General features: G+C 41.3%; 1 protein-coding gene across 1 annotated transcript in view; it reads right to left on the bottom strand.

The window, feature by feature from the left end:
* Positions 1–26,741, bottom strand: part of LOC121290732 (cilia- and flagella-associated protein 44) — a 375,801-nt gene that overhangs the window by 142,990 nt on the left and 206,070 nt on the right. Inside the window, exons 9-12 of the mRNA XM_041211577.1 lie at positions 19,918–20,070; positions 18,201–18,248; positions 13,671–13,770; positions 4,849–4,943 (exon numbers count right to left, since the gene is read on the bottom strand). Of these exons, the coding sequence (XP_041067511.1) occupies positions 4,849–4,943; positions 13,671–13,770; positions 18,201–18,248; positions 19,918–20,070 (396 nt within the window). The remainder of the gene's footprint in view (positions 1–4,848; positions 4,944–13,670; positions 13,771–18,200; positions 18,249–19,917; positions 20,071–26,741) is intronic.

Below are 26,741 nucleotides of genomic sequence, written 5' to 3'. Positions count from 1 at the left end.
GGAGAGAAATCATGGGCCCTAGTGCTTCTCCTGTTTCTGGGCTGCTTTAAATCAGTTCAGAAAAATATGTTTGCATGTCACCTTTTTATCAGGAGGATGATTCCTTTAAATGTCACAATGGAATCAAAGTTTCTTTTTTCAAGAGATTCCCACCCCCAACCAAAAAAAACGTGATGTAACTGGAACTTTGTGTTCTTCATCATGCGAATGCCTCACATTGATGAATAATGAGCAGGACATGGGGCTCCGCAAATATTTCCTGCATCACTTTTAACAGTCACTTGTTAAACTTGAAAATAATCCGTGAAAACAGGTGTGAACTCAACCCGATGTGTGATGGTCTGCTACAGGAATTCATGTGTGATGAAGAGACAGATCAAGACTTCAAGCTTGAAGATTACTGACACTGTCATGTTGATAAAAGTCCCAAATCCCTCCTAACTTCAATGTGAAAAGGGGGAAGGCTGTGACAAATTTGCAACCTAAGAAACATTGATTTCAGCAGTAGTACATTAAAATTAAAGTTCAATTCCCATTTACGAAGTTGATGGACTACTGTTGGTCAGATCACTAAGGGCCAAGTATTAAGATCTTCTACTCACCCTCTGTTACACTCAATATAATCCCAGCTTTCACTCAGCTCCCTCGCTAGATGCGCAGGGTTTCTGCAGTCAAGTTACCTGCCAGCCAGCGTGGAGCGGGGGAATATCCCTCCGAGTTCAAGTGTTGTGACACGGGTGATATAACTCTACTTTAATCCACCTGCAAGTTTTTGATCGACACTATCCAGGCAAGCAGCTTCAATTCCCTCCGACTTATTTGAATGGGCGCATAAGAATCTCCCTTGGAGGCTCATTTAACTCATGCAGGGGAGAGGAAAAGGGGAAAGTACCCTGCTTAGCTTTGGTTGGGCGAAGTAAATACATTGTCCACATATTTACAGTGACTTCAGTATAGTTTAAAGAAAAACAAAGACTTTGTTAGGCTCCCCATACTTTCTATAACCAGCTCCTACAATGGGTCTCAGTGATCCTATAGTGGTCGTTACCTGTAATCCAATATCAATGCAGAAGGCTAACACTTTTTAACTCTTTTTATGGCTCGCATCAAACTTGATACAATGGCTCCGTACTGGGGCACAATGCAATGACCTTGGGATAATTCAATGGGATCACTATAGCACACACACTATAAAAAAAGAACTTTTATCCAACACAGTTAAGTGGAGGTACTCTACCTGTTTAAAATAAACAGGTTAGTGTCACTTTTTGAATAATGGAGGTTGCGGGTGAATGGGTTAAGCATCCATAGTTCGGTTCATGTAATTTCAGTCAATGCTTGAACCCACGTGAAAGAAAATGGTACAAACATACGAATAGGTGTGCATATTAATGTAATGGCCACACATACACATTGAAAGAGGATATAGTGACTCCAGAGTCCATATTAATAAAGAATTAAATGAGATCAGAAGATTTCCATTGGAATTTCTTTCGGTGAAGGCAATTTCCCTCCATCTCTGGCAGTGCATACTGGCACCACACTTTTCTGATGGCAATGGTGAAGAATTGTCAGCATTATCTGTCATGACTCCTCTGAAATGGGCAGCAGCTTTGGAAGTTCAGGCCTGCCAATCAGCAGTCACTCTAAGTGAGTCGACGCTCCTCCATAGGGTGCACAATTGAAGATTAGAATTTGCAGGCTCAAGAGAGGAAAATATTTAAAGATGGTAAAAAAGTGATCTTGCTAAAAGAAATAAGACAATGAATAATAAAAGAATGAACATATTTGTGGAACTGATAGAAGTCTTAAGTAAAGGTTACATAGGTGGCATTAACTGCAATATCACTGAGGCTGTTTCAGGGGTCTAATAGGAATCTGTCATTTTCATGTCCAAACTCGACATTGTTCACAAGGACTTCTCTCTCTGAATTCTCAGTCTCTCCATTTCTTGCTGTAATAGCTATATCACCTCCTCATTCATTCTCTTAATTTCTTCTAACATCTCCTGGTTTCATTAACACGCTGCTTACACCCTGCCCAGATGTTCAGATACACGGTTGAATTCCATTTTTTCCCAGCCCATATCTGTCTGCAGCTAGGGCTTTGCACTGCCTTTGTCTAATCTCTTCCACAACATCCTTTTCCCCAGTTCCTGAATTTGCTAATCTCCTTTCCTTAAACCAGAGTTGTTGTATTCTTCCAATTTCACATCCTGGTACATTTCCAAACTGTCATATTTGGCATCAACTTGAGTACAGCTTCATTCAAACTAGAAAACAGCACCAATCCTGCTGTCACAAGCTGTAAATTCACATCACTTTGTATACAAACTCATTGCTGTATAAATCAATTGTAATATGGCAGGATTTAATCTCTCCGAGTAGCCTCCACCCAACTCCAAACTCGAGCTAAACATTTTTCAGAGGGAAAGCCCCAAAAATTAAATATCTGCACATAAGCAATCTATAACTGGAATGTAAGCGGTTCCTCCATAGTTCAAGCTTTGTAATGTTCCATTGAAAAAACACATTAAACAATGAGTCACTCCAGCATGACTTCTGCTAATTGATATGTCGCACTGCGGATTATTGAACCACCAATTAGCATTCAAATAACACATCGGTGCACCAATAAAACCATCTCAATAGCAATTACAGTCAGCTGAACCCCAGCCCTTACCCTCAGCTCCTGGTGGGAATTTCCTCAGCTACAACTTCCTGCAAGAGCAAAAAAAATGTAGCAGAGCAGGAGCTACTTAATAAAATAAGAGCCCATAGTGTTGGGGATAGTATATTAGCATGATTGAGGATTGGCTAACTAATAGAAGACAGAGAATTGGGATAAGGGGGACATTTTCAGGATGGCAACCTGTAACTAGTGGAGTGCCACAGGGATCAGTGCTGGGGCCACAATTATTTACAATATATATTAATGACTTGGATGAGGGAAATGAATGTACCATCGCCAAATTTGCAGATGACACAAAAATAGGTGGGAAGGCAAATGGTGAGGATGACACAAAGAGTCTACAGAGGGATATAGACAAGTTATGTGGGTGGGCAAAAGCTTGGCAGATGGAATATAATGTGGGAAATATTATTTACATGGAAAAAGACTGCAGAAAGCTGCAGCACCAGGGATTTGGGAGTCCTCGTGCATGAATCCCAAAAAGCTAACTCACAAGTTCAGCAGGTCATAGGGAAGACAAATAAAATGCTGGCCTTTATTTCAAAGGCAATGGAGTATAAAAATAGGGAAGTCTTGCTAAAACTATACAAGGCACTAGGTTAGACCACACCTGGAATACTGTGAACAGTTTTGATCCCCTTATCTAAGGAAAGATATATTGGCAGAGAAGGTTCACTAGGTTGATCCCGGGTATGGAGGGATTTTCTTATGAGGAGAGGTTGAGTAGGTTGGGCCTGTATTCATTGAAATTTAGAAGGACAAGAGGCGACCTTATTAAAACATATAAGACTCTTAGGGGGCTTGACAGAGTAGATGCTGAGAGGTTGTTTCACCTTGTGGGAGAGTCTAGGACCAGAAGGCATAACCTCAGAGTAAGGGGTCGCCCATTTAAGGCAGAGATGAGGAAGAATTTCTTCTCTCAGAGGGTAGTGAATCTATGGAATTCTTTACCGCAGAGGGCTGCAGAGGCTAGGTCATTAAGTATATTCAAGGCTGAGATAGACAGGTTTTTAATCGTAAGAGAATCAAGTGTTATAGGGAAAAGGCAAGAAAATGGAGTTGAGGGTTATCAGAACAGCCATGATCTCACTGAATGGTAGAGCAGACTCGATGGGCTGAATGGCCTACTTCTGCTTCTATGTCTATGGAATGCCACCACACACTTCAGAGCCAGCCAGGGAATCCCTGGGTCACACATCCCTGTGACCAGTTCACTGAACACTGAGGCCTCCTGTGTCCTAGAGATTTCCATTTCCTAGTGACATCAGCCACGTTCAATTTAAATGTAACTTCCTCTTCCATCTGCTGCTACATGTCAGGGGGCATTGGCTTGAGCCCCAGCCCCGCAAGAGCATGGACCTGATATTTTGCAACTTGTGTACCCCCTCTCCTGGGTCTTGCCTCCAGTGCAGTGTGTGATAATCTTAGAACCTACTCCCTCTCAAGGTGTGCCATTGTTTGGCTTTCTCATTGTCTGGCCAGATTCAGCTCCTACAGGACTGCCATCACCTGCTCCAGCCACAATACATCCTGCCTTTAAGAGGTGCAGACTAACTTTAACTGGTGCTAGCCGCTTACAATATTGACCCCCAGTCAATCATCAGCACATTTAGTGCTGGATAGATGCTGAAATCATTTAAAACAGCAGACAACACAAAATTTGTGTGTATCTGTGTTGCAGTTAACTAGTGTGGGTTAATCATGCACTACGATTCCCCACGCCAAATTTCAAAGGCTATTGAATTAATCCCCAAGGAAAGATGGAGAGAGAGAGAGAGAGAGAAGCAGAGAGTCAGAAAAATATGGAGAGAGATAAGGAAACACAAAGAGATAGAGTGATATTTGATTTCCCCTGAAATCTATGATTTTCAACAAGCGGATGACTCCAAAGACAGTTAGATGCCCAAGGTCACAAGTTGAAAATCTACCCCATTACGAATTTTCCTTATACAGATTTCAGCCTAAGTTTTCCGGGGATGCACCAGTGTTGAGAAACATCACCCATTCCTTGGGTCGGTCAGAAAATTGTGGGTGGGGTGCCTCACCACCAGTACATTCTTGCTAAATTCTTTCTCAGCTACCATCTTTGAACATGCGAAGGCTACCTGTTCTCTTAGAAGGTGCAATAACAAGCAATGGCGTTAAGATCGCACATACCACAAGAGGTGCCCAAATTAGTGCAGTTCCACCTTGACTGTATTTCACAATAGCCATTGTTTTATTTCTCACAAAGTCGTAGATACGCACCGTGCCTGCAATTGTAAAGGAAGAAGAAAAACATCTAAGAAACTGAGAATTTTAGCCATTGATTTCCTGACAAAAATCTCTGATAAAGCAAGCAGTGACACATATAATTCTCCCCACCAACAGCCAGCTCTGTGGCATCGAAGAAAGTTATGTACCTGAAGCAACCCTCACTTCTACACAAACGTTTAAAAAAATGACGTGCATATGGGGCACAAAATCAAGAACTGCTAACATAAAAATAGGGAGTTTGGCAAAGGAGGACTGTAAAAGACTTCAGGAGGATGGAGGCTGGCTAGCAGAATGGATGTACAGGTGCCAGGAACAAGTTAAGATGGAGAAGGGTGAGGGATGGAAGTGTACACTCAATGGAAAGATGCTAACAATAGACAAGCAGGGGTTCAAATAGGCGTAAGTGCAGGTAGATAAAGGAATAAAAATGCCAACCAGCACTTTAGTTTTACAAATAGGGACATAGATTATAATGATAAATTTGTTCAAAATGTTGGTTAGGCCACAGTTGGACTTGTAATTTTGGGTGCCCCATTGAAGCCATACAGCATACAATGTAGATTCATCAAGATTGTGCCTGAGCTAGGATTTAAAGATTTTTTTTACAAAGTATGAAGAGTTTTGACAGGAAAAGAATGTTTCTTCTAGTGAAAGAGGTCATCGATTTAAAATTATCATTATACGGGAAGTGCTTAGGAAAAATATCCTTCTGCAGAAGGTTGCTGGATTGTGGAATGCTTTGTTTCAGGGCCTGACTGGGACAGAAGTAATTACAACTTTCAGTGAAGAATAGATAAATATATGAAGTAGAGAAAAATATAGGGCTGTGGGGACAGAGCAGTGCAAAGAGATTTATTCTAAACTGCTCAATCTGAGTGGCCTCTTTTTGTATTGTAATGTTCTAATCATTTTATTATTCAATGAACTTATTTTAAAGAACTCTTTGAAGTTGTTTATTCTCAGCTCTAGGAGGTATGGGGAACTCCAAGCTTCCTTATTTGACAACGGCTGGCTCCTTCTCCCCCTCGGAGCAACGAGTTCATGGATTTCTTTTTCCACAAAGATTGACACTACCTGTGCACCTGCCTTCCTCTTCCCCTGCCGCACCAACAAACCCCAGTCTCACTTGAACTACCAACTCTCCAAGAAATCCAACTTCTGCTCTCTCAATTAGCTTTTCATTCAACTCCTGACCACTTAATGATCTGTCCCCATTCCCTCTCTGTCATTCTCAATGGTCCCCTCTCCATGAGCATTGTTCCTCCCCTCTTCCAACTCAAATTTGCCCACCATCGACTCTTCATTCCTTGTTCATCCCCAGCCTTCATTTCCTGTTGAAGGTGCTTGAAAGCATCATTGCTTTCCAGTTCTGGGCCCATCTCTCCTTAACTCGCTGTTTAAATCCCTCCAGTGCAGCACCCAGTGCCATAACAAGAGTCATCAATTACATACTTTGCAACTGTGATCAAGGTGCATTGTTTCTCACTGGTCATCTTTTTCAGAGTTTAAGATCATTAACTGTGTCATCCTTCTGTCTTTCCTTCAACACCCAGCTCTGTGGGACGACCATCATGGGGTCCTACTGCTGCCTATTTGATCTTAAATTGGTCGCATGCAAGGATGGCTTTTCTTCCCATTCCTCAGCCTTCACCTCAGCAGTTCCCCAAACATTTATCCTTGGCTCCCTCCTTTTCCTCATTTACATAGTGACCATCAGCGACATCACTACGGACACATGCTCAGCTTCCAAAAGTACACCAATGGCACCCAGCTCTTTGTCACCTCTCGATTTCCTGGATGTTTTTTGTGTTAGCAGGCTGCTTTTCTGACATCTTGAACAAATGTAATCTCCTCCAGCAACAAAAACAAAAAATGCTGGAAAAACTCAGCAGGTCTGACAGCAACTGTGGAGAGAGGACAGAGTTAACATTTCAAGTCCGTATGACTCTTCTTCAGAGCTAAAGAGAAGTAAAAATATGGTGAAATATATACTGTTTAAAGGGGGTGGAACAGGTGAAGCTGGTCTGTCTGAAGGCTTCCTGTCGCTTGCCATTTCAACACCATCCTATTCTCATGCCCACATGTCCGTCCTTGGCCTGCTGCAATGTTCCAGTGAAGCTCAACGCAAACTGGGGGAGCAGCACCTCATCTTCCAATTAGACACTTTACAGCCTTCCGGACTTAACATTGAGTTGAACAACTTCAGACCATGAACTCTCTCCTCCACCCTCACTCCTTTTTGATCCCCTTTTTTCAATATTTATTTTTATTTTTTTATTTTTATATATTTTTTTCCATTTGCTTTTATTATTATTTTTAAAATTTATTTCCATTTTCATTTATTGTTTTATCCCCACCTTTTAGTCTATTTTCGATCTTTTTTCCAACCACCGTCCCCTCCCCCCTCCCCACCCCACCCCCACTAGGGCCATCTGTCACTTGCTCATTCTGCTTTCTACTCTTAATGTCACCATTAGCACCTCCTTTAGCCAGTACCACCACCATCACACTCCAATGACCTTTTGTTTATGACATCTTTTGCAATCTCTCCTTTGCCTCCACCTATCACTGACCTTCTACCCAGCTTCACCTGTCCCATCCTCCCTTAAACAGTATATATTTCACCACATTTTTACTTCTCTTTAGCTCTGAAGAAGAGTCATACGGACTCGAAATGTTAACTCTTTCACTCCACAGATGCTGTCAGACCTGCTGAGTTTTTCCAGCATTTTTTGTTTTGTTTCAGATTTCCAGCATCTTCAGTATTTTGCCGTAACCTCCTCCAGCTCTGCAATGGGAATGTGAGAGCCATGACGTTTAGCTGCTGCCACTGATTCCATCCTTCACCTGCCACACTCTGAGGCTCAATCAAACTGTTCACAATCTCAGCTCCCTGCTTAATCCAGACCAAATGTTCAGAGACTGTGCCTCTCCTCTACCAGTGCAACCCCTTGGTACATGCTTTTGTTTTCTCCAGACGTGACTGCGATCTGCTTCCTAATCGCCCATCCTACCATTTTCCATAAACTTTGCTGTATTTATCCTTTCTCACACGCAATACCACTTACCCATCACCCTCATACATTGTCCCTTTGGGCATACATTGGTTCCCCATCTCAGGTTGAAAACTCTCGTCCAACTCTTTAAATCCTTTCCTTACCTCAGCCCACCATTCCTGGGCAACCTCCTTCAGACCGATAGTCCAACTCCTCAAAGTCTCCATTCTCCTGACTTGGATATCCCTCAGCCCACCAATGGCAGCAGGGCTTTCAGTCGCCAAAATCATATCCTCTTAGATGTCCTCCCTTAACTCCAATGCTCGTCCACCTATTCTTTCAAACCTTTTTCAAACCTTATCCCTTTGGTCATACCTTAGTTCAACCATACCTCCCCGTGCCCCCTCACCGGAACCCCCAACTTCACACCCACCACCCCTCCTCCATCCCACCAAATCCCACCCCAACCCCAGCCTGGCTTGGTGTTTGTTTTCTATATAAATGAAGATCTGAGCAGGTTCTATTTGCCACCAATAGGTCAGTCAGAAGGTAAACCTTGTCCTTTCAAAACACCAGCAGGAACGAAGGCCTTGCCTGTAGGGCCACTGGCCACAGTTTTTTAGAAAAGGGAATCAAGCCAGAGACTAGAGTACAGCTGATATTGTTGCTATGTTTAAAAAGGGAATTAGAACAAATCCAGGGAACTACAGATCAATTAGCATAACATCAGAGCGAGGAAAGATAATGGATTTGCTATTCAAAGACGTAATTAAAAACACTGTCTCCTGCAAACAAAAAATGGCCACTGATATCCTTCTGTGCATGTCCACTTGTACACGCATACACAGAAAACCAATAACGAAACTGGTCGGATGCGTCGGCAGTAAACACAGCCCATTAAAAACGTCGGAAAGTAAAACCACCATTTCCATGATTATTGTTAACAAAACTATGTGTGTTACAGATTATGTAAGAGAAAATAGTGGATTGTATTTGACTTAATATTAAAAAAAAAAGAGCAAGGCAGAGAATAGCAAAATCACAGAATCACAGAATCACACAGTGCAGAAGAGGCCCTTCGGCCCATTGAGTCTGCACCAACAAGTGAGAAACACCTGGCCGACCTACCTACCTATCCCCATTTACCAGCCTTTGGCCCATAGCCTTGAATGTTGTGAGGCAACCCGCTGCCTCCACCACCCTCCCAGGCAGCGCATTCCAGACCGTCCCCACTCTCTGGGTAAAAAAGTTTTTCCTCACATCCCCCCTAAACCTCCTGCCCTTCACCTTGAAATTATGTCCCCTCATGACTGACCCTTCAACTAAGGGGAACGGCTGCTCCTTATCCACCCTGTCCATACCCCTCATAATCTTGTACACTTCGATCAGGTTGACCCTCAGTCTTCTCTGCTCCAACGAAAACAACCCAAGTCTATCCAAACTCTCTTCATAACTTAAATGTTTCATCCCAGGCAACATCCTGATGAATCTCCTCTGCACCCTCTCCAGTGCAATCACATCCTTCCTATAATATGGTGACCAGAACTGCACACACTACTCCAGCTGTGGCCTCACCAAGGTTCTATACAACTCCAACATGACTTCCCTACTTTTGTAATTTATCCCTCGATTGATAAAGACAAGTGTCCCATATGCCTTTTTCACCACTCCACAAACATGTCCCTCCACCTTCAGAGATCTATGGACACACATGCCAAGGTCCCTTTGTTCCCCAGAGCTTCCTAATGTCATGCCGTTCATTGAATTGTTCCTTGTCAAATTACTCCTTCCAAAGTGTGTCACCTCACACTTTGTTTCAGGTATTGTGAGTGAGCAGCCAGGGTTTGTATATAATAGAATGAAAATATGCCACAGAAAAAGATGAAGCTAAACACAATTATCTAGGCAAAAATTGACGTTGTATTTTGTTCTGAATAAAATAGCTCTTTCTGGTTCCAAAATCAACTCCCTAGGATTGTTAATTTAACTTTTTCTTCAGTTTCAGTTCTCATTAGGATTGCTGCAAATTTGAATTTTGCTTTAAAAAAGAGAAACTAAATGGAGAGTATGAGTATCACCCCTGAGTTTGGGGGAATGAGTAGAGTTCTGATCTCCGTTGTTCGCAATAATGTCATGGGGTGAAGTGGTACAATTGTGCAGGCAGCACGTTGGCAGCAAACGCAACAAACTGAAAAACATTTGGAAACCAGAAACATAATAAGGCCCGTCTGCACAAATTTCAAAAGAAAAGGTCATGCGTGACCAACCTGATTGAATTATTTGAAGTAACAGAAAGAGGAGACAACCTAAAGCAGTAGATGTAATTCTACCTTTCAAAAGGCTTATGATAAGCTACTGTTTGGTCGATTCAGGACTAAGGTCAGAACCTGTGGCGACAGTGGACAAGTAGCAAAATGGATAGCAAGCTGGCTTCAACCAAGGAGAGTAGGGGTTAAGGGTTGTTATTTAAACTAGAAAAAGGTGGGAAGTCGAATTCCACAATACTCAGTACCAGGACACTGTTGTTCACCATTTATAGAATCATAGAATGATACTACAATAAAGGAGGCCATTCAGCCCATTGTGCCTGTGCCAGCTCTTTGGTAGAGCTGTCCAATTAATTCCACTTCTGTTTTCTTTCCGCTTGGCCTTGTATTTTTTGCCCCTTCAAGACTTATTCCCTTGTCTTTTGAATGTCACTACTGAATTTGCTTCCATCAACCTTTCAATCAGTGCATTCCAGAGCACAACAACTCGCTTTGTAGTAAAAGCGTTTCCTCAAGTTGCTTCCATTTCTTTTGACAGACACCTTAAGTCTGCGTCCTCTAGTTATTAATCTTTCTGATACTGGAAACAGTTTCTCCTCATTTACTCTATCAAAACAAATCATGATTTTGAAAACCACTACCAATCTGCCCCTAACCTCCTCTGCTCTAGGTAGACCACCACCAGCTTCTCCACGTAACTGAAGTCCCTCATCCCTGGAACCATATGAGTAAACTTCTTATGCACACTCTCGAAGATCTTGGCATCCTTCCTGAAGCATGGTGTCCAGAATTGAACTCAATACTCCAGCTAAGGCTTAACCAGTGGATCATCAGTAGTTCATCATAATATCCTCGGTTTTCTACTTTATTAATAACATCTAGGATCCCACATGCTTTTTAACTGCCTTCTTAACTTGTCCTGCTACCTTCAAATATTTGTGTACATATATCCACACATGTCAGAGCAGGTTTGAAGGGCTGAATAGCCTACTTCTGCTCCGATGTGTCTCTGTTCTTGACCATTTAGTCCATATGAATGAGTTTCTCCTCATTCTTCCTACCAAAAATGTATCACTTCACATTTCGGTGTTAAATTTCATCTGCCATGTGTCTATCTGTTTGATTTTCGAATTTTGAATCATTGCTTTTAAATTTGAACTTTGAAATTATGTCCTGTGTATCCAAGTCCAGGTCATCAATATATATCACAAAGAGCAATGGTCCTAATGACAATCCCAGAGAACACCACTCCCTCCAGACTGAAAAACAATCATTCACCCCCACCCTCTGCTTTCTGTCCCTGAACCAATTGTATATCCATGCTGACATTGACCCTTTAATACCATGGGCTTTAAGTTTGCTAACACCTCTATTATGTAGTACTTTTCAAACACATTTTGAAAATTGATATATATAACATCAAACTTGGAGTCTAAAACTAAAGGTCATTGTTTTTTTTATTCTTTCACGGGATGTTAGCATCTCTGGCTAGGCCAACATTTATTGCCCATCTCTAATTGCCCTTGAGAAGGTGGTGGTGAGCTGCTTTCTTGAACTGCTGCATACGGTGTAGGTATGCTTACAGTGCTATTAGGAAGGGAGTTCCAGGATTTTGACCCAGTGACAGTGAAGGGAGGCCGATATAGTCCCAAGTCAGAACAGTGTGTGGTGTTTCCATCTATTTGCTGCCCTTGTCCTTCTAGGTGGTAGAGGTCGCAGGTTTGGAAGGTACTGTCTAAGAAGCCTTGGTGAATTGCTGCAGTGCATCTTGTGGATGGCACACACTGCTGCCACTGTGCATTGGTGGTGGAAGGGATGAATATTGAAGGTGGTGGATGGGGGGCTAATCAAGCAGGCTGCTTTGTCCTGGATGGTGGTGAGCTTCTTAAGAGTTGCTGGAGCCATACTCATCCAGGCAAATGGAGAGAATTCCTTCACACTCCTTTTGCTTTGGAGATGGGGGACAGACTTTGGGGAGTCAGGAGGTAAATTACTCATAGCAGAGTCTCTGATCAGCTCTTGTAGCCACAGTGTTTATATGGCTGGTCCAGTTCAGTTTCTGATCAATGGCAACATGAGGATGTTGATGATGCAGGATTCAGCAGTGGTAATGCTGTTGAATGTCAAGGGGAGATGGTTAAATTCTCTCTTGTTGGAGATGGTCATTGCCTGGCACTTGTGTGGTGCGAATGTTACATGCCATACCACCTAGCCAGATCTTACAGCAATGGACACAAGCTCCTTCAGTATCTTGGGAGGTGTGAATGGTGCTGAATGCTGTACAATCAACAGCAACATCCCCACTGCTGATCTTATGTTGGCAGGATAGTCATTGTTGAAGCAAATAAAGATGTTTGGGCCCAGGAACTATCCTGAGGAACTCCTGCAGCAATGTACCAGAGCTGAGAAGATTTGCCTCCAACAATTGATTTAAATTAGCCAAATATTCAAATATGTACAGGGTTAGATAACACAAGGGCTAGTCTGAGCAGCACAGGGCAGGTCGGGGGGTGGAAAGAAATCAAACAAAACATTTCAAACAACATGTTCCACACTTATACCAAGTATGAGATATAGTGCATCATTTTGCTATTAGTCTAAAAAAACTGTTTTGCAGCTTATATTATATCCCCAAAGCCTGTCCACCATCTACAAGGCACAAGTCAGGAGTGTGATGGAGCACTCTTCACTTGCTTGGATGACAACTCCAATAATACTCAAGTTGCTCCACACCACCCAACATAAAGCAGCCTGCTTGTTTGGCACCCCATCCATTACCTTAAATACGAATTCCCTCCACCAATGATTTTAAAAGGAAATTGATGGGCACTTGAGGAAAATAAACCCGCAGGGCTATGAGCATCGCGCAGGGTTTGTCCTCGGAGGGCCAGAATGGACTTGATCAGCCAAACAGCCTTCTGTGTCATAAATGACTCTGTGACCTCTGGCACATAGTGGCAGCAGTGTGTACCATTTACAAAATGCACTGTAGTAACTTGCCAAGCTTCCTTGATAGTACTTTCTACAGAGAAGAACAAGGGCAGCAGAAACAAGAGAAAACCACCACCTTATAGTGTCCCTTCCCATCTTGACTTGAAACTACATTACCATTCCGTCACTTGTCACTTGGTCAAAATCCTAGAACTCCCTTCCTAACAGCACTGTGGGTGTAGTTACACCACATGGACTGCAATGGTTCAGGAAGGTGTCTCACCACCACCCTCTCAAGGGCAATTAAGGATAAGCAATAAATGCTGACCTTGCCAGTACTCATATCCCATGAACTAATAAAAGAAAAGTTCAAATATAGAGCAGACTAGTTACTGTTTTTTGTAAGGTCATTTACCTAAAATTAATTGTATTAAAATCTGATAGAAGATGTTAATCTTTCTTAAAAAGAAAGCTGATTAAATTGCAACTGCATCTAGTCATGTTTTTATTTAAGTAAAGTCAAACCTACGGTCAAGTGCGGTTGTCGCCATCAGATAGGTGAGTGGTGAAAGGTCCATGGCTTGGATCGCCCCAGAGTGGAAAGAAAATAGACACTCAGGGTCTTGGGTCTGCAAAGATAAAGAAAAATTGTAAATATAAGGAGGGAAAATTGATTACTGAAAGTAACAGTTGTGAAGGGTGCATTGTTCACACAAAATGTTTCCTTCATCTGGCAGATTTTGATCCTCATCAGTAAGACAGACAGCACTTCTGGAGAATGGAGAGCATGGCCACATTCCACAACTAGCACCAATACTAAGGATGTCAGTTTGAAACAGAGCAAAAGAGTAATCACAGCCCCTCACCCTTATCCCCACCCTTTCTCCCACCCACCTATCAACACACCTTTCTGAAAGTGGACAATTTTACATGGTCTGGAATGAGCAGAGCACATCTTAAGAACATATGAGGAGGGGTTAAGAATAATTATAATAAAGAATCAAAGCTGTCCAAAAAAGTAAGGGATACTGGAAGATGTGTTGCGTTCTTCTGTTTGCCACAAATGTGCCAACCATAGAACAAGGGTTAGTAAAACAATAATGTGGGTTCTTTATTTGAAGATAAGACTACTGTATATACAGGCAATGGTATGTAGACACATCTGATCTGCAGGACTGCTGTTGCATTTGGTCTATAGAGTCATGGGATTATACATCACATCCTGTCTCATAGTGGGCAGTGGCACTCGGCAATTTAAGATACACCCCCTCCTAAAGGTACATGTACATCACAAGATGGATCTTAGGGCAGATAGTGGAGCAACATAGTGATACAAATCAGAAAGAATAGAAGGGAAAAGGTGAAGGAGGATATGAATGACACAATTGGGAATCACTGGAAATAATGGAGAACTAAAGGCACTAATTAGAATGGGGAGACTTTATGTTATAATATTGGAAGAAGTTTGGTTTAACTGTAACAACTAAATATTCCCAGTTTCAAAGTTCTCTAAGAGATGTGGAAGCAAAGACAGAAGCAGAGATGGCCTTCTTAACTATGATCAAAATTGTAACTGTACCAAGGACAATTTGTATCGATGGTGGTGCCTGGTAGAATTAAGAAATAACAAGAGGTGTTAACATTAATTAAAATAGATTAGAGGTTACCGATTGGTGTAAAATATTAGATTTATGGCCAACTTAGAGAAGTTAGATAAAATTGGGGCTTAATAATGCTAAAGACAATCATGAGGTGTATAGAAAGTGTCATGTAGAGGTGAAAAGGGAGATCAGAAGAACTAAAAGGGAATATGAAAGACACTAGCCGATTATATAAAGGAAAATAAGATGATCTCTTAAGTGTATAGAAGGTAAAAAAATACTTAGAGAGGGTAGGACACCCATTATGCAAAATAAGAGCTCATTGGTGTAGAGGGTAACATATTAGCATGGATAGAGGATTAATTAGCTAACAGGAAGCAGAAAGTAGGAATAAATGGGCCTTTTTCAGGTTGACAAGATATGATAAATGTGGTACCACAGGGATCAGTGCTGGGGCCACAACTATTTACAATTTACATCGATGATTGGGTGAAGGGGCAGAATGTTTGGTAGCTAAATTTGCTGATGACACAAAGATGGGTTTGAAAGTAAGTTGTGAAGAGGACACAAGGAGTTTGCAAAGGGACATAGATAGGTTAAGTGAGTGGGCAAAAATTTGGCAGATGGAGTATAATGTGGGAAAATGTGAACTTATCCACTTTGGCAGGAAGAATAGAATATTATTTAAATGGACAGAGGTTGCAGAACTTTGCAGTACAGGGGGATCTGGGTGTCCTGGTACATGAATCAGGAAAAGTTAGTATGCAGTACAGCAAGTAATTAGGAAGGCAAATGGAATGTTGTTTATTGCAAGGGGAATGGAATATAAAAGTAGGGATGTTTTGCTACAACTGTAAAGGGTGCTGGTGAGACCACATCGAGAGTACTGTGTCCAGTTTTGGTCTCCTTATTTAAGAAAGAATATAAATATATTAGAAGCAGGTCAAAGAAGGTTCACTCAACTGATACCTGGGGATGGGGGCGTTATCCTATGAGGAATTGTTTGACAGGCTGGGCCTGTATCCAGTGGAGTTTAGAAGACTGAGAGGTGATCTTATTGAAACATATAAGATCCTCAGGGAATTGAAGGGTAGATGCTGAAAGAATATTTCCCCATGTAGAAGAGACTAGAACTAGGGGGCACAAGTTAAAACTAAGGGGTCTCACATTTAAGATGGAGATGAGGGTTTCTTTCTCTCAGAGGGTTGTAAATCTTTGAAACTCCTCTCCAGAGAACGGTAGAGGCAGTGTCAATGAATATTTTTAATGCAGAGGTAGATAGATTTTTGAGTAACAAGGGAGTCAAACGTTATTGGGGGGTAGGCAAAATTTGGAGTTGAGGCTACAATCAGGTCATCCATGATCTTATTGAATGGCGGAGCAGGCACACGGGGCCAAATGGCCTACTCCTGATCCTAATGCTTATGTTCGTATGTTTCTACGCATGAAGGAGGAAGTGTAATTGTGAAGGATAAAGCGATGAGAAATATTAAATAAATATTTTTCCAAATGATGGTGCCATTATCAACATGGGTATACTGAAGGAGTATCCAGAACAATTGATTGAAATAATTGTAGAAAAGGAATTGATTCTAACAAGATTAGTGAAACTCAAGATAGGTACTTCACTAGACCCTGATGACTGCACCTGAAAGGTATCAGGAACAAATACGCAAATTGTGTCCTTAAGTAGGAGAGCAGCTGAGATATCACCTTGGTACAAGAAGGGAGAGAGGGGTAAACCTGATAACTATACACCAATTGGTGCAACATCAGTTGTGGACAAACCCTTAGATTCCATAAATCAAGATAAAATTAGTGTCATTTTGGAAATGGGTGGGTTAATCAAGGACAGGCAGCACAGATAGATGAAGATAAAGGTTCTGATGAGGTTATTGATCTGAAACGTTAACTCTGTTTTGCTCTCCACAGATTAGACTTTTGTACTATGTTGCTTTTGTATCAGAGAAAGTCAAGCCATGTTTTGCAAATGTAATCATTTTTTTTCAAGCAGTGAATGTTTGGATTGATAAAAGAAGTGAAGCCAATGTAATGTATCTTGATCTTCAGCTGTTTGTAAAGGAGTCAGTGGAGGTTTGTTAAAAAATTCAGGCATATGGAATAAGAGGAAATAGTATAGCAGAAAATCGGATAATAGAAGTGTGGTTACTTGACATATGGGAAACAATAGGATGAATGAATGTTGCTATAGAATCGTTGGCCCCATTATGGAAAGAATATTAAAGCTGCCTTTGTGTCAACATAGATTCACCAGGATGATGACATAGTTATTAAATAACCATAGTTATTAAATATTCTTAAAATACTGGGAATATTTCCATTGGAGTAATGAAGATGTAATAGGAGCTTTTAAACTATGAAAGGTTTTAATAGAATGAATAGGGAAGGGCTGTTTTCTATGGTTGGGGAGTGAGTGATAAGGAATCAATGATTTATAATCATCACTGAGAATAAGGAGAAAGGTTAGGAGAAACTTCTTTATAGGGGGTGTTGCCGGAGCATGTAATATATTTGTCAATTTGGGAGATGGTGAGGCAGAGATTATTACACTTTTAAGAGGTCATACATTTAAAATCGATAAAGATACAGGGCTACAGGAAGAGAGTGGGGGAATGGGATTAGTTTTGCATTGCTCTAGCAAAGCATCAGCAGAGAAAAGATGGGCCGATTGGTTTCTTTCTGCTTGCTACTTTGGCACGTTTATAAATTGCCTTGATGTATACAGTGTGATAACCCTGAAAAAGTTTCTGATTACCTAGGATTGAACAAGATACTTCATGCGTATCCAGGTCTTTGAACTCAATATCTACCCTCAGCAGACTGTGGCTGCAGCATGTACAACCTACATCATGCACTGGGTTAATATCCTGGAATTAGCCACCTTGCACCATGGTGGTAGAACTATCTTCACAAGAATAGCAGGCATTCAAGGAAATGTATCACTACCATCTTCTTGGGGCAAATAAGGATTAGCAATAAATGTGACATTGCAAATGTCAGACACATCCCGAGAACAAACAAATTCCATCACCCTGTGAATCCATGGCATGACAAGGCAAGATATTCAAGCATTGTAAAAAAATACAGAAAGCAACTGAAAGTAGGAAGATATGAGAAGCAGAAAATGGAAAAATTTGGAAATGGAGGCTAGGAGAACAGATCTATTTGTGTTTATGTATGATTTTCATAGAGATAGATGGAAGGGAAACAGCAGAGAAAATGAGGAAAGAATAGAAGACAAAGTTGGGAAGAAAGAAGTGAGTGATAGAGACCAGTGATAGAACAATAAAGAGATAGTGGGGGAAGAGATGTTCATGTAGGGGACAGAGAGAAAAAGACAGAATTAGGAGATAGAGGGAAAAGAAGCAAAATACCACATTAGATTCAAGGTCTGCTCTTATTTGCTTAATTAACCAAAAACAATTTCTTGAACTTACAATATTTGAAAAAGAGAGGTCAAGTTTCCAGATTCTACCATTGGCATCCTATGGAAAAACAAAGTTATTCATCTTACCTTATGTGTTAATTTAGCAAACCCAAACATCAATGTCTTGTAATAAAAGTCACTGCCCATTCTGAAATTTCTAAAAATACCAGAGAAGCATTTTACTTGGATTTACAACAATTCCCTGACATAATTCTTGGTCACAGGAACAGAAGATTGGACAGAGAGCCAATCTGCCAGGCCCCAAAATTCCACTGATACTTGCAGAGTTTGTCCTGGGATATGAAAGCAGGAAATGAAGGCCAAATCTGGGCAAGAATATTCAAATGATAGAAAACCACAGCACTAATGCCATTAACGTCACAGCAGCTTTGGCCCTCAAAGACTGAAGGCTTTCTGATGTTTTTACAGTTCAGTGCCCTCTTCTTCGGTTGCTAAGAAGACAGGCAATCACACCTGGTCGCTGCTGCACCCCAGCCTTGTAGTAGCAACTTTACTCCCTTCCACTAGGCGGGCTACCAATACAGGCAAAAATCCACCAACATTTTATAAGTAAGCTTGTTCATAGATTATCGCCCAAAGTCCCAAAGGGCCAGGTTACAGTCTTGTCCCAACAAAACTGGAGCAGTATTCCACCCAAGAGGAATGTTCTGCCCACCATCTGTACATTTGCAACAGGCAACTTCAAATCACTTTGAAATATCATGATTAAGTCATTCATTTAAAAGTTATCTGAATTCAATCTCCTTCTAAAAAAAATGTTTTAACAAGAAGCAAAGGTATTCAAAATCATGACAAGTTTGGACAGAGTACATTGAAACTGTTCGCACTGGTGGAAGGATTGAGAAGCAGAGGACTCAGCTTTAATGTAATTGGCAAAAGAAACAATAGCAATGCAGCGAGTGGTTAGGATCTGGAATGCACTGCTTGCAAGTGCGATGAAGGCAGATTCAATCATAATTCTACTTCAACTCAGACCTGCTGATGCAGACTGAGAAATGTTGAAACCTGATCCTGTTCAGGGTCTGCAGGTGTGGCTGGTAACTCCCTTCAACTGTTATACTAAATAAAAATCAGTCAAAGGCTTTTGAGGCTGGCTGAATTTTGAAGCAAGTACTTCAATAAAGGTATTAAAAGATGTAAAAAAAAAATTCCATCGATCAATTTAATATTTCTATTGCTAATGGTTTCATTCTTTGACATTTTTACTTGTTTAAAATCTTATTCTGTACATGAGAAATTTTCATTTCTTGAGGAAAAAATGGAGCAACAACATTTTTCAAGAAGTATTTAGAATGCTTCAACTTCTCAAAGGCAATCAGGGATGGGCAATAAAAATCCTGGCCTAGCCAGGGACACCCACACCCCATTAAATAGTTTTTTAAAAAATTACCGTTCATTTCATCTTCCAATTGAGGAACTATTAACCAATGTCACTCTTCTCATTTTGGTTAGGACGTTCTTTATCTTTTCAGCCCGGATTCAATTTTCTTTTATTTTGAGCTGCCGAGGGTGATGCAGCAACTGTTACAGGAAATAAATTGTACCTCACAGGAACAATGTTTATCCATAAGAATCTTAATATAGGACGATGTTCTAATGATTATATTTGTTGAATTTCTGATTCTTCTTAGTCCCCATATTGTGTTTTTTTCTGTGCAATTCATGGAAATTAATTTTCTTCTAGATACAAATATCTTTTCAAATACCTGGGCACACCAAATAAAGTTCGAGTCTTTGAACTTCACCATGAAATGCAGGTTAACGTTCCTTCCAATATTCAATTCGTTCATTGGCTCCATCTCTATTAGAGATTCCTCATCATACGACTCCGCTGTGTCAATGGTCTCAAAGTCCCAGACCTGCAATCAATTGAACAGTTTAGTTTACATACAGCTGGGAATCCCACACCAAATCTGAGTGGAGCATTCACGTGACATGTCTTTTTCTACTTGAAGGGTATCTGTCACTTCAAGCATATCTCATCCATTGGTGATGCAGTACATGAAGCCTTGGCTCATTTCACACAGCCATTCCTGCCATTGCGAGTTCTTGACTTCAAGTATGCCATCCTCAACCTGGCAAACAGGGGTTATAGATAGCAGCTGATACTGCCTTAGTTGGTTCTTTCTCTAGCCACAGAATACAAAAGCAAGGAAGTTGTGATAAACCTGTATGAAACACTGGTTTGTTCTCTACTGGAATATTGTGTGCCCAGTTCTGAGCACCACACTTGAGGGTGTAAAGGCATTAGTGAATCTGAAGAAAAGGTTCATGAGCATAGTATCAAGGAAGAGGAACTTCATTTACCTGGATAGATTGGAGAAGTTGGGACTGTTCTCCTTGGAGAAGAGAAAGTTGAGAGAAGATCTGATAGAGGTGTTCAAAATCATAAGGGGTCTGGACAGAGTAGATAGAAACTGTTCCACTGACAGAAGGATTAAGAACCAGAGGACACAGATTTAATGTAATTGGCAAAAGTAGTACTGGCGACATGAGGAAAAGCTTTTTCATACAGCAAGTGGTTAGGATCTGGAATCCACTGCTTGAGATAGTAATGGAGGTAGATTCAATTAAGGCTTTCAAAAGGGAAATGGATTATTATCTTAAAAAGGAAAATTTGCAGGGACTACAGGGGAAGAGGTGGATCAGTGGCAGTAGTTGACCCTGGCAGAGAGGCAGCACAGACACAACAGGTCAAATGGCCTCCTTCTGTGCTGTAACCATTCTATGATTTTATGATTCTATTTAAATGCCTGTCCAAAATCAAGTTTCTCTGTCATTGATATTTTTGCATATGCAGGTAAGTTCCTGAAGGCTGTGGGAAACACGTCAGGTAAGTCAGTTCATGAACCTTGGGAGAAGCCTGCTGTGGAATCAGGAACCATTTGACAGGTAAGTTTGAATGGTCTTGCCAAGTTCAGTTGTCATAATGTAATGGTTTATGGTGATTTAAGTACGTTTACAATGCAATTATTTGATTTTACGTTGATTTAATCTCCTGAGATTGCTGTGCCTTTGAAGCACTCTTCCAGAATCCACTAGGTACAAGTCCAATGAGCCATATAATAACACTGGCCAGTCTTTGAAATGTTTATGAATTAAAAAGAAAACAATCAAGCATTCAACATTCCCTTTGAAGAAAATTCATCCTCTTACTGTCTCATAAAACTGTTAATCAAACACAGCCATTGAAATTTCCACTGAAGGAACCTTTAATCTTGTCCAAATAAACACACTGGCATTGAAAACCCATTTAAAAGAAATAAAAAGTTATTGCAAGGTAATAAAGCTGTCAATCAAACAAAGCCAATAGTCCCTTTTGCAACTGTGTAAGCAAACTCCTGCTGGGCTGTCCCCATCAGTCATTCTTGGAGTTTACTCAAGCATTCATAATGAGGCCTTCTGGAAAAACAGATGTCAGTCCCTGCTTTTGTTGATGCAGTTGCCAGGGAATTGCGTTAAAGGATAGCTTTCAGTTGCATGTTGGTAAAAAGTGATACTTCATAAGCAGCAGTGCTTGGACCATTGTTGTTCATAATTTACCTACATGATTTGTACTTAAGAAAAAATAACTCAGCATCAAAATTACAATGAAACCAAATTGGGAAGCATAATTAATACTGAGGAAAAATGCAACACAGTACAAGAAGTCATTAGAAAACTTGAAGACTAGGCCATTAAATGGAAAATGAACTTTATCGTAGATAAAAGTAAGGTGGTGCACTTGGGGAGGAAAAATAGAAACACCACCTGCACCTGAGAAAATAAGAAACAGAACTGGGTAAAGAGCAAAGGAATCTCAGGATATAGAACATAAGAAGATAAGAAATAGGAACAGCAGCAGAACAAAGGGCCCCTCGTGCCTACTCGGCCATTCATTACAATTGTGGCTGATCTTTGGCCTCAAGTCCACTTTCCCATATGCTCCCCATATCTCTTCATTCCCTAAGAGAACAAAAATCTGTCTAACCCAACCTTCAATATATTCAACGATAGCATATCTTTAACACTCTGGGGTAGAGAATTCCAAAAAATCACAGCGTTTTTAGTGAAGAGATTTCTCCTCATTTCAATCCTAAATGACTTGCCTCTTCCCGTGTTCTAAATTCCCCAGCCAGGGAATAACCTCTCAGTGTCTGCCCTATCAAGCCCCTTCAGAATCTTATGGGCGGAATTTTCCAGCCCAATTGGCATTGGACATCATGGTGGTGGGGTGGGACAATATGGCGACAAGGCCAAAAATCATGGTGAAACCAGTTTGCGATCGTCCATTCCAAGAGTGCAGGAGGGCATACCAGGAGCAGCATCAGACATACCTAAAAATGGGAGTCAACCTGGTGAAGCTATAACACAGAACTACTTGCATGTCAAACAGCACAAGCAGCAAGCATTAGACAGAGCTAAACAATCCCACAACCAACAGATCAGATCTAAGCTCTGCAGTTCAGCCACATCCAGTTGTGAATAATGGTGGACAATTAAACAACATACTGGAGGAGGAGGCTCTACAATTATTCCCATCTTCAATGATGGAGGAGACCAGCACATCAGTGCAAACAATAAGGCAAAGCATTTGCTACAATCTTCAGCCATAAGTGCCAAGTGGATGATCCATCTCGGCCTCCTCCAGTGGTCCCCAGCATCAAGATGCCAGTCTTCAGCCAATTCGATTCACTCCACAAGATATCAAGAAATGGTTGAAGGCACTGGATACTGCAAAGGCTATGGGCCCTGACAATATTCTGGCAATAGTACTGACGACTTGTACTCAGAACTTGCTGTGTCCCTAGCCAAGCTGTTCCAGTACAGCTACAACACTGGCATCTACCTGGACATGTGGAAAATTGCCCAGGACAAATCCAAACCAGCCAATTACCGTCCCATCAGTCTACTCTCGGCCATCAGTAAAGTGGTGGAAGGGGCCATCAACAGTGCTATCAAGCTCAACAATAACCTGCTCACTAACACCCAGTTTGGGTTCCGCCAGGGCCACTCAGCTCCTGACCTCATTACAGCCCTACTTCAAACATGGACAAAAGAGCTGAACTCCCGAGGTGAGGTGAGAGTGGCTGCCCTTGACTTCAAGGCCACTTTTGACAGAGGGTGGCAACAAGGAGCCCATACAAAACTGGAGTCAATGAGAATCAGGGGGAAAACTCTCCACTGGTTGGAGTCATACCTAGTACAAAGGAAGATAGTTGTGGTTGTTGGAGGTCAATCATCTAGGTTCAAGGACATCAGCGCAGGAGTTCCTCGGGGTAGTGTCCTTAGCCCAACCATCTTCAGCTGCTTCGTCAATGATCTTCCTTCCATCATAAGGTCAGAAGTGGGGATGTTTGCTAATGGTTGCACAATGTTCAGCACCATTTTCAACTCCTCAGGCACTGAAGCAGTCCATGTCCAAATGCAGCAGCACCTGGACAATATCCAGGCTTGAGTTGACAAGTGGCAAGTAACATCTGTGCCACACAAGTGCTAGGCAATGACCATCTCCAACAAAAGAGAGAATCCAACCATCGTCCCTTGACGTTCAATGGCATTACCAAGACTGAATCCCCCACTATCAACATCCTGGGGGTTACCAATGACCAGAAACTGAACTGGACTAGCCTTATAAATACTGTGGCTATAAGAGCAGGTCAGAGGCTAGGAATCATGCGATGAATAACTCACCTCCTGACTCCCCAAAGCTCCACCTTCTACAAGACACAAGTCAGGAGTGTGATGGAATACTTGCCTGGATGAGTGCAGCTCCCACAACTCAAGAAGCTTGACACCATCAAGGACAAAGCAGCTCGCTTGACTGAAACTGCATCCACAAACATTCACTCCCTCGACCACCAACACACAGTAGCAGCAGTGTGTACAATCTACAAGATGCATTTCAGGAATTCGGCAAGGCTCCTTCGATAGCATCTTCCAAACCCATGACCACTACCATCTTGAAGGACATGGGCAGCAGATAGATGGAGACACCATCACCTTGAAGATTCCCTCCAAGTCACTCATCATCCTGACTTGAAAACATATCGCCATTTCTTCACTGTCGCTGGGTCAAAATCCTGGAATTCCCTTCCAAACAGCACCGTGGGTCTGTGGGTGTACCTAGACCACATGGGCTGCAGTGGTACAAGAAGGCAGCTCACAACAACCTTCTCAAGACTAATTAGGGATGAGCGATAAATGCTGGCCTAGCCAGCGTAGCCCACATTTCATAAATGAATAAAATTTTTTTTACAAGTTTCACACCTTTTAAAAAACATTCTGCTTTTCCATCCATACAACCAAAGTGAGTAATCTCACACTTCCCCATGTTACTCCATCTGCCACCTTGTTGGCCACTCACTTAACATTTCAATATCACTCTGCAGCCTCTGTGTCCTTCTCACAACTTAACATTCCCCATCTAACTTTCTGTCCTCAGCAAATTTAGATATATTGAGAGATGAGAGTGTCTGAAGACAAAAAGTCACAAGTAGAAAAATCACTGCAGTGTGAGGGGCCGGAAGATTATAGCACTTTTTATAATCTGTGATGAAATGTAAATGCTTCTGGGTCACTCAAATGAGTTGAATTGTAAACCAATTACTAACACCTCATCAACAGTCACTTAGACAAATGCAGGATAATTAAGGAAAGCCAGCATGGATTAATTAAGGGAAAATCATGTTTTTTGAGGTGGTGTACATGGATTTTCAAAAGGCATTTGAAACAGTGCCACACAACAGACTTGTGAGCAAAATTCTAGCTCATGGGATAAAAGGGAAAGTAGGCACTTGGATAAGAAATTGGTTGAGCGACATGAAACAGAGTAGTGATAAATGGGTGTTTTTCAGATTGGAGGAAGGTTTGTAGTGGAGTTCCCCAGGGTTCAGTGCTGGGACCCTTGCTCTTCCTGATATATATTAATGACCCAGACTGTGGTGTTCGGGGCATGATTTCAAAGTTTGCAGATGATATGAAGATCAGAAACATTGTCAACTATGAGGATAGCCGTGAACTTCAAAAGGACATAGACATGTTGGTGAATTAGGCAGACAAAGTTCAATGCAGAGAAGTGTGAATTGATTCATTTTGGCAGGAACTATATGGAGATACAGTATAAAGTAAAGGGAGAAACTCTAAAGGAGATGCAGGGACAGAGGGACCTCGGTCTATATAAGTAATTGAAAATGGCAGGGCATGTTGAGAAAGCAGTTCATAAAGCATATGGTATCTTAAGCTTTATTGATAGGGGCATTGAGTACAAGTGTAAGGAGGTCATGCTGAACTTATATAAAACACTAGTAAGACCTCATCTGGAGTACTGTGTCCAGTTCTGGGCATATTGCTTGAGGAAGGATGTGAAGGTATTGGAGAGAGTACAGAGGAGATTCACAAGAATAATTCCAGGGCGAAAGAACTGTAACTATGAGGATAGATTGGAGAGGTTGGGACTGTTTTCCTTGAAGAAAAGAAGGCTGAGAGGAGGCTTGATAGAGGTATTCAAGATTCTGAGGGGTATGAACAGGGTAAGTTGCGAGAAATTGTTCCCACTCAAGAGAGCATCAAGAACTAGCGGGCACAGATTCAAAAGAATTGGCAAAAGGACTAAATGTGATGTGAGGAATTTTTTTTTTCACCCAGAGGGTGGTCGGAGTCTGGAACAAACTTCCTGAGAGGCTGGTGGAGGCAGATTCAATTGAGGTATTCAAAAGGGAATTGGATTGCTACATGAAAAGAGAGAATGTGCAAGATTACGAGGATAAGGCAGGGGAGTGGGACTAGGTGGAATACTCTTTCAGAGAGCCAGTGCAGACTCAATGGAATGAATGGCCTCCTTGTGCGCTGTAAAGATTCTGTGATTCATAAAAGATCCAACTATCTTTGTTTTGAGAAGTTTAAAATCATTGAAAGATTAGGTATTTAGGCTTGCACTGACATTTCAGCAACTAAATGTTATAGTCATAATCTCATTTATTGAAAAATAATTAATCTACATTTAGAAATTGTGAAGGGGGGGCGATGAGAGAAGGAGGAAAAGATAGAGGTAAAAAGGGACAACCACTGTGAAGATATTATGCAATCACACAATGAACACTCCTGTTACATGCAATAACAATTCCTTAAATTCGAATTAAAGTCATGTCTTCAAAGAATTCAGATAATTTTAGAATGCAGATTTGTCCATCAAATAGGCTTGCTAGGATAAAATGTCCAATAGGCAATGTGGTTATAAAAGATTTTAAAAGAGGTTTATCTCATACAAAAACATTTTGTTGACAAAGCAAAATTAAAGCCTAGTCCTCCATGAAGATGTAAGATGCAGATTTGTCTAGATAGGTGTTTGCAACTATGCATTAATAAACAAGCATACATACATGCACACACACACACAAACACATATGCAAACAGAAGTATGAGGTTCTTTTAGTAACAAAAAGACAGAGTATGCTGCATTTGTAATGCAGGCCTGCAATTTCCTCCAGAATGACTCTATGAAGCAAATCCACACAATAAAGGGAATCACTGCCCAGCAATGCAATGGGCA

This window comes from Carcharodon carcharias, chromosome 18, assembly GCF_017639515.1.
Source record: "Carcharodon carcharias isolate sCarCar2 chromosome 18, sCarCar2.pri, whole genome shotgun sequence".
NCBI classification, from domain to species: Eukaryota; Metazoa; Chordata; class Chondrichthyes; order Lamniformes; family Lamnidae; genus Carcharodon; species Carcharodon carcharias.
Note: the sequence above shows the minus strand (reverse complement) of the source record. Positions and strands in the feature narration are given on the sequence as shown.